The 9,172-nt window shown below is 44.5% G+C and overlaps 1 protein-coding gene across 3 annotated transcripts; it reads right to left on the reverse strand.

Annotated features, from left to right (window-relative positions):
- Positions 1-93: 93 nt before the first annotated feature.
- LOC103631766 (IQ domain-containing protein IQM5) lies at positions 94-5,163 on the reverse strand. Of its 3 annotated transcripts, XM_020545186.3 has the most exons (11): positions 3,862-4,676; positions 3,454-3,595; positions 2,997-3,377; positions 2,801-2,915; positions 2,314-2,379; positions 2,150-2,238; positions 1,973-2,063; positions 1,730-1,876; positions 1,517-1,609; positions 1,321-1,422; positions 94-1,175 (listed from the first exon to the last, which is right to left on the reverse strand). In XM_020545186.3, exons 3-11 carry the CDS (start codon positions 3,278-3,280, stop codon positions 411-413), a joined length of 1,752 nt encoding a protein of 583 aa, XP_020400775.1. In that variant the 5' UTR covers positions 3,281-3,377; positions 3,454-3,595; positions 3,862-4,676; the 3' UTR covers positions 94-410. The 3 variants fall into 3 exon arrangements, with proteins under 3 accessions (XP_020400775.1, XP_008669691.1, XP_008669690.1); XM_008671469.4 differs by lacking the exon at positions 3,862-4,676 and adding an exon at positions 4,686-5,163 and having other exon boundaries at positions 2,997-3,595; XM_008671468.4 differs by having other exon boundaries at positions 2,997-3,595.
- Positions 5,164-9,172: the final 4,009 nt, after the last annotated feature.

A 9,172-nucleotide genomic window follows, 5' to 3' on the forward strand; every position in this document is an offset into this window, starting at 1 on the left:
TAAGTGCTGACATTCATTAAAAAAAAGACATACGTATAAATACAAAAAATCAGGGTAAAAACAGAGATAAATCCAACCATAGAATTCCCTATAAATTGACAACAGATGATCCAATACCTTACTTTAAACTCTTGAACAGTTCAAATTGATAGTTTTGTTTCACAAATGTGCTATATAAGCGTATGTAGTATAGTAAAATAATGAGCCGCCTTTTTATTTGTTTAATCATTCGTCCGTTTGTTTTATATTGAAACATTTGTTCTTGCTTCTCATCATCAGGAGAAAAAACTTCGCCCTACTTGTCCATCTGGCCGGCTGGCTGGTTCCGCCTCGTCACGGCTTCAAGCCTCATGGGTCATGGGTCATGACTCATGGTGAAGTGGCGTGCCACTAGATACGTTACCGTGCCTCTAGGCAGCACCGTGTTGCAGCCGCGGCGAAGGTGTCCCCGCCCCACCGTGACCGTACAGCGGCGACACGGGGCCTCCGGGCGTTGATGGCACCAGCGGTGCGCACGGGCTCTGGCGGGGAGGCGTGCCGCCGAACCTAGGGTGCTCGGCGCCACCGCGCGGCGACAGGCTGACCTGCTCCATCGACCGGAACTGCAGCTCCGGCGGGTAGTCCCGGACGCACCCGATCCTGGGCCCGGCGCCGGTGGTCCAGCGGAACGAGAGCTGGTTCCCGAGCTGGTAAGAGTGCAGGCTCATCTTGGAGTTGATGCGGTGCAGGATCTTCTCCTGCGGCACCACCACCATCTCCTCGCCCTCGCAGCCGCCCTCGCCGTCGCCCTCGCCGCCCCGGAACAGGTTCTCCTTGCAGAAGTTTAGGCAGTCCCCGAACGCGCCCGCGCCCTGCTCCCCGCTGCCCTTGCCCAGCCGGCTCTTGCTCACTGCCAGCCGTGGAGGCCTCTTGCGCTGCAGCTTGCTGCCCGACGAGGACCTCTTCATGGCCGGCGTGCCTGATGTCGCTGCGCTGGTCGTTGTTTTATCATGGCTCGTGGATGGTGGCGTGCCTGGTGTAGTGTCATTGCCTTTGTCAGCAGCGCCAGCGGGGTGGGAGTGGGACTTGGAGTCTTCTGCACTCGTGGGGTGGCTGCTCTCCGTGTTGTTAAGCTGGGAGAGGCTACTGGCCCTGTGCCTGAACCACTCGTCCTCCTCACCTTCTGACAGGCTCAGCTGTAGAAAAAACAGCAAACCAAAAGATGTTCTTGTTTCAGAGAGGAAGAAAAAAAAGGAGCAACGCAGTAGGTTTTTCTTCCTGGGATAGGATGCATGGGTATGTGTGTAGAAGTGTAGCAATCTGATCGATTTGCTTCTTCACCTTGACATTTGTAAGATCCACGTTCCTGTTCTTCAGATAGTTCATGAACTCACGAAAGTTTGCCTCCGTGGGGCGGTAGTGCCCACTATGTGGCCAGACAGCCTGAAAGATGATGAACGAATCAGACAGGTGACTTGGGCGCTGCACAAGTAAAACACTACGAGGCTGGAAGACAAGTGTTGATCTATATATGCACCTTTAGAATTCCATCCTCTACAATCAGTCTGCCAGCAGCAGATGTGGCTCCACCGGCGAGGAAGCTGGAGTGCTGAAATGTGCCCTTGCTCTTCTGCAACAACAATGAGATTATTACATTTCATCTGTTAGAGGCTATCTTCATGGTTCAGGTTCTTCTCTACTGCCTGCTTAAGGTTTCAAGGTGATGTGGTGGTTGCCTGGTTGGACGTACCGTACCGATGTATAGAGCTCTCGTTGTGCTCAGCACGAAGATCCATTTTGCATCCCTGGGGCCTTCAGATGTGTCGACGATTTTCTGGCTCAGTTTGTACATAAACTTTCCATCCTCAACCACGACCTCATAGGACTCCCTTTCTTTCTGCACAAATTAGCAAATCATCTACGGTTCAGATATGAAGCCTTTTCTGCTAGCTCTGAGATTTCGTATTCAGCTGCTGAGGGTTGAAGCACTAACCGGGCCAAGGTACCTGATGCATTGCTGCAGCAGCTTCCATCTTGGACAGTGCTCATCAATATTAACCTCCTTTCCTTCACCTATATCCAACCTATTGAGACGTGATTTCAGACAACTTTGAACTTCTCTTCTTCAGCTGGTTGGGAGATAGCTTTAAAAGTTTCACGTGAACAATACCAGTAAAAGAAAGGCTGTTTGCTCTCACAGTGTAGCCAGTATTGGTAGTAGTAGTGGAGGTTGTGACCATACCGATGTCGAGGATCAATCTGCCCATGAAACATGAATGTTCTGTGATGTTCTTTCACCAGTTAGTGTTTTAAAGAAATTGTTTTTATGCGTACTGCTTCAAGCCAGTGTTGCAGTGCGAGCTTCTGAGCCATTTCATCCTTGGAAAGACCTTTTCCTACCTGAGGCAAGAAAGAAAGAAAGAAAAGAACAGCAGATACCAACTCAATATTCAATCGTACTAGAACAAAGATATGGCAATAGCCCTTGTGGAAATCAGACTACACCGTTTCAGCACTTGAGCATAATTATCAGCTTCATAGCAGCAATGGGCTGTTGGCACGCTAATGACATGGTTCCGCAATAAAAAAGAACTACCAGACCAAATTTAACAGTAACAGCAGAATAAAATTAGTTTGACTTGTCCAGTTTATCAAATTCACAATATTATCAAAACAATTAATGACCCCAAAAGGATCACAATAATGCCAAGAACCAGTATAGTAGGACCATAATACTATAGCAGACAACTGCGCTAAGTTCTAAGCTCCATGCTCAAAATAATGGTTAAGTAGCATATAATGTGTAGACACATGAATTTACCTTGGCAGCTCTCATTCTGGCACGAGACCACCTCGAGAGGGCCGACTCAGGCTTTTGTACATCGAAAAATGACACTGAATTGCGCTTGAGCAATGCAAAATCAAGTAGTTTCCACCTGGATTTAGCATACAATTCACGAAATTCAGTAACTTTGCCCTAATATCAGAATCAGACTAGCACAATGAATTTTACAAACCAGCGTTGTTCAACAAGAACAGCACAATCACCAAGCTGCCGCCTTGTTCTGAAGCTCTTGTACACCTTCTGCACTCTTATTGCTGCAGCCTGGTGCACTGGGCTGACCATCCCAATTACCGGAGAATCTGGTGGTAGGTTCTCTGTGGACTTATATCTTGGCAGGACTATAGGCTTGTAGTTGTAACTCTTCTTTGCAGGTTTAGGACTCACCATTGATAACGTTGTTTCAACTTGAAATGGATCACCCTCCCTTCTTTCGAATCTTAAAGAGCCTCTCACCATGAGCCTCTTGGAGGTCAGTGCATCGAGCAATGCTGTTGGTGATTCAAGGGTATCATGTGTGTTGAGATTATCAAAGCTTAGAGACCGCACAAACAGCCTGTCAATACCATCATCATCATCATCATCATCATCCTCAGGCAAATAGTCATCTGGTGGATATGAGATTGACAAACCCATTTTCCTGATTAAACTGTAATATGTGACGGTTTTCTTTGTTCGCCCTTTGCCTAGCGTTTTCTCTGATACGCCTTGCTGCTTTTGTTGCTCATACGAATCTCTTCAGGAGTTGTGTGTTCTTTATGAGTGCGTTGACACCTTTTGCAAAGAAGGAAAATCGAAGGAAATAAAATGTAGGGCCTTTGAATTGGAAAACACATTAGAAACAGATTCATGAATTTCCTTAGCTATTCACAATTTTACCAAGGCATGGTAATTAGAATTGAAAGCCCCATGTAATATCTCTTGTGATAAAATGTATTCAGAGAGAAGCCAAGAACAGGGTAAGGAAAGTTCATTACAAAAAAAAGGGAAAAGAAAAGGCCAAGAAGTGAAAATCAAACAACAGTGAGCTTTATCTCTACCTTCAAATTTCTTGCGCTATCCATCCAATAGGACCTCTTCAGAAGAGGTCTGCGAGGCAGAAAGATGAAAAAAATAGCAAATTTTGCAGGGCAAATGGGAGCAGATTTAGGAACCAAGCATCGGCGGTGAATGGCTAATGGCCATGCAACAGGGGCAAGTAAAACACGGGCGATGGTGTCTTCGCCCCCAACACCGTCGCCCTAAAAATAACAAATCAAGGTTTGAGGTGCCTGGATGTTCTCAGCCAGTCAAGGAAAAAAAAGGGAAGATGGTATACTCTCTACATCCTAAATTCTAAGTCATTCTAACCTTTTTGGAGAACCAAAACATAAGCTTAACTAAATTTATATAATAAAACAATAACATTTATAATACCAAATAAGCATAATTAAATTCTACATTAATTATATTTTTACACTATATATATTTAATGTAAAAAATCTTTATAATCCTTTTTTTATAATTTAAGTCAAACTTGAGATGATTTGACTCTCAAAAAAAGTTGGAATAACTGATGATTTAGAGTGAGGGGGTACTACTTAGTGTAGTTAAAATTAGTCATCACTTAAGAAACACGGCATGTGTATAAATAGAAGCGTAGAACTGACATTGCCTAGTAATTATCACCACAGGAAGAACAATAATAGTAGTATTTGTTGCTAACTTGCTATCGCTAAGCATGGCTAGCACTAGAACAGTCCCAACACCGTGACCCCGATGATTGGCACTCACATCGTGAAACGAGCTACCGCAAAGTTATATTAGCAAGCTGTTTAGCTCATGGGCATTCCACCAAACACCCCACATGCGGTAGCAGCATTACCTGGTATCCATGCTTCCGAGTTTCCGACGGCTTACAGGTAACTGCTCTGCGTACGGAGATCGGGTCGCATTTTGAACTTTAGATTTAGACGAGATTCCACGCCTTCTTCTTGAGTCATCTTCTCCGCCTCCTGCACTTTGCAAAGCATTACCATGATCCTGATGCATGATGGTCCCTCCTTTTCCCCCTCGCAGCTGCGCTGAGGATTATAGCATACAAGCTGCATCCGCCACGTGTACGCAATGACGGCACCTAGCATCTAGCTATTTCGCACATCACGCATAGCGCTGCCGGTGCAATATTGCACAGTTTCCGGGTCCGGTGGGCGGTGGCCTGTCCGGGGAGGACTTGTTTCACTGCACTACAATCCACCCGGCCGTGAGTTATTTTTCACCTCAATCCTTGGCAATTCATTTTCCATGGTCAGTTGTACCGTCGAAATACCAACATGATTTGCTTCTTCGTCCTCGAACATAAAAAACCAGGCATCCTACTTTCTGAATTATAAAAAAATGTTCAAATTAGCTCTTAGCGCTGATTGGAAGTGGTCTTGAAGGCATCCTACTTTCTTAGCGCTGATTGGAAGTGGTCTTGAAGGCACGGGCACTTTTGTCCTTTTTAGATAATATGAAAATCTGGTAAATACTTTGATAAGGTTTTTAAATCATGGAAAACATTTTTTAAAGTTTCTAAATTTTTTGAGAAAAATCCTAAAGCTAGACTGGTTCACGAGAAACCTAACCCCAATATTCAGAGCTTGTAAAAAAATCTAAAATCTTAAAGGTAGATTGAGATAGGGAAAATAGAGAAAATGAAAAAAAAACTCTTGAAAGCTCTCAAAATAAATCAATGTGTGAACATATTTTAGAAACTTTGCACTGCGTAAATTCGAGGTGCAACTAGTAATAAACACATTCATGTTATGCATTCGTGTTGGTTGTGTCTTATGTATTCATTATGATAAAAGCATCTAGGCTCTTTGTGGTTTTAGTGGTTAATGACAACATAAGATTATGGTGACTCATGCATTTTACATATATAGTTTAAGTTAGGTCACACTATAGGAGATTGTTTTAAACAAACTATCATTTTCATGCTCCTAATTATTGATTTTGTTTCAATATTCAAATAATGAAGGATAAGATTATGGAAGGACTAGTTCTAAGTGTTGTTTGGAGTTGATAGACACTTATAATGGATTATGAATTTATTTTTTCTTTAACCATAGCATGACATAGTAAATTGACCTAGATAAACACTTTAGCTCTGTAACACCCGGCTTTAAGGAACAAAGCCAGGTGCATCTCATACATGCGCCAAGAAGACAACATATATAATAACAGAGTGTATAGAGATAAATGTCATAAAACATCAGAGTATTTATTACATAGCGGAAGACTTATTACAAAATAGAATAATAAAGATAAAGCGAACTAAGGATCGTCGGCGCCAATGTCGACTGGGAACGCCACCTAGATTAGATCGAACTCCTCAGTGTTAGGCGGCTCCTCCTGAACCACCTGATCTTCTCCTGTGGGGGGGTGTGAGACAGCAAGGGTGAGCTCACACATGATCATAGCTCAACAAGTTGTGGGGAACCAGTGGACATAAACTCACAAAGGTGTAAGATCATGTGATGTGTAAGGTTAATCAATGATAGGGGTTAAAGCTGAGCATTGCTTTTAAGTAGTTGGTCAAACTTTTATTAGCAGTTACTAAGTGTAAGTAAATACCAAACCATAAGTAAAGTAATAGAACAAAATTAATAACAAACCCATGCAATACAAATGACAAAATTGAATTTAAGTTCCATAATTTAAACATCAGAGAGTCCTGAGCTGCTCATGACCGCGAGCACGGCTAGTATACCAGTTTTACACTCTGCAGAGGTTGTACCCTTTACCCACAAGTCATGTTACCCATCTGCCAAGGGATCGCGACTTCCCATACACCTCTACCTAGGAAGCGCGGCAGGGCAACACTACGAGGCCTTTACAAAGTTCCACTAGCTTCCGAAAACCCGCTACAGTTTATAGGAAGTTCCAATGCAGGGTTCCTGGCTGACTGCCATCGCAGCAAAATCAACCAGGGACCTCCCTACACTGACCACTCCCCTACTGCCCTTGCCCCTTTCGGGTAAGGTAGTCTTCCACTAGCTTTCCTAATTAGTCAGCCAAGGGCGTCCCATTAAACCCTTGTGGTGGCACGTGGTTCTCAAGTTAAGCTCTATGTTCCAATTAACATTAATGATCTCAACATGAACATAAATAGAATAACAAAAAGAATTGGAACATAGAGGTAATAAATGATTATCCCAAAACCATGTAAAGCAATAGCAAACTACCCAAGTGATTCAGGGGTAAACAAGGTAATGAGATAAACAATCTAGGGTGACCTATTGGGTCCCATCAAAATTAACCTATGCATGGATAAATGATATTAAAGAACATTATTGGGTAAGATGTGGTCAAGGGCACAACTTGCCTTCAATGAGCTCCTGCTCAGCTACTTCAACCTGCTGCTCACCAGGATCCTCAGCAACGGGCTCTTCTACTCGCCACAATACAAACAAGCACAGGATACAGGGAAAATTAACATTACACCAAGCATGTAAACAAAATACACAGAGATATTCTACATAATAAAATAAAATTCTAGGAACAGGAATCATAATTTTTGGAGTTATAGAATTTAAGTTATGCATTTTCAAAGGTTTTATGTGTTTAAAATAGGATTAAGTGTGAAATAAATTTTCTTACTGTTTTCATGACATAACAGAGGTTCTAGGTGATAGAGAATAAAAATACAAAATTTTAGGAAGTGGAATGAAGTAATTTGGAGCTCATATGCATTTTCTATGATTTATTGAAGTTCTAGCAATTATTTTCCTATTAAAAATCTATTTAATAATCATTTTCTCTGGTTTTATTATGTTCTGGACTGGGCCTCATTTACCAGAAAGTGCAGGGGCTTCGGAGTAAATATTTCTAGACACAGAGAACAGTCCAGTGGACCGCGGGTTGATATGTTAAGAGCTCAGGGTTTCTTTTGTAACATGCACGGCGAAGGGGTACGGGCAGTCGCTGGCCGTCCGATCGGCATCAAGGGCTCGGATTACTCCCACAGGTGCACCAAACCGGTACACAACGTGGACCTACGGATTAAGATCTAACGGTAGATATTTTAAAGGGACGCGACGACCTCCGATCCGTCCGATGTCATCCAACGTCCCACGACTAACTTCAAAAGAGGTCTCACTCACATTTGACCAGGAACGTTCGCCCTTAATCTAACAGCTCAAATTTGGTGCGCCTCCGCTAGATCCTGACCGTCGGATGGAAATCCGACCACCGACACTCGCCAAGCACATCTAGCGGTCACCAGAGGTAGCGCCACCGCCCACAGTGGCGAGCTCGCCGGAGTCTCCCCCGGGACCATGCCAGGGCGCATGAATACTACGGATTTCTAGGGTATGACCTACTCTAAGCCTCTGCGAATCTAATGAGGGTAGTACCAGCGTGGGTGACACACTGGTATGCCCGGCCCCCGCACAACCGCGGCACCGCGGCGGAGCATAGCTCCGGTGAACGATTGCGGGGACACCAGTCTACTAATTTCACCATGTATCGATGTAACATGATGAGGATAAAGGCCTAGACGAGGGGTGGGATGATTACCACGGTTTCGCTGCGTCGTCTTCAACCACGGTGAAGTGCGGCCACGACAGTCACCCACCTCGTTGAAGAAATCTGCTTGATCCGCGCCTCGATTGGTTCTGCAGCGGCGTCAATCTCACTCCCTAGGGCGCGGCGAAGGTCATTGGCCAACCACGCGCCCCAATTTGCTTCACCGGTGAAGAACGGGTGCAGTAGCAGCCGCCTCCCTCCACGGTTCGCAGCGATGTTCCAACTGGTGTTTCACGGGGATGGTAGAACAGGTGAGGGCGCACACGTGGTCAGGGAAGGGAATGCGAGGATTTATCCTCAGGTAGCGCCATCGGGTGCAACAACCTCCACACCCGTGCCGCGAACTCCACGGCAATACCGCCATACGCGGTGTTCGTTGGAGAGGGAAGAGCTGCGACCCCCGGCCCACCAGTCAGCCAAACAAACACGGCCAGCGGAGGAATGAGCGATGGCCCACATGCCAGTGATAGTGATGTCCATGCCGTGGAGGATGGCGTAGGTGTTGAGTGGCCGACACGGTGGATCCCAAAGACCAGTGGTCGGACCCAGAATGGTACACGCGGATGGAAGATGGGCCGCGCGGGAGGAAAATGGAAGTGGGCCAAATTCGGTTGCTCAGGCCCAATTAGCTAGTTTTCTTTTTTTTTCTTTTTATTTTCTGTTTCATTTCGTTTTTAAATCTCCATTTTGAATTCAAACTTGTTTGTGAGCTTCATAACTGAGTTAAGTACCTAAATTAAAATATTAGTAGGAACAAAATGTATTCTTTCATATATTTATTTTCCTCTATTTTGTATAATC

This window comes from Zea mays, chromosome 1 (assembly GCF_902167145.1).
Source record: "Zea mays cultivar B73 chromosome 1, Zm-B73-REFERENCE-NAM-5.0, whole genome shotgun sequence".
Taxonomy (NCBI): domain Eukaryota; kingdom Viridiplantae; phylum Streptophyta; class Magnoliopsida; order Poales; family Poaceae; genus Zea; species Zea mays.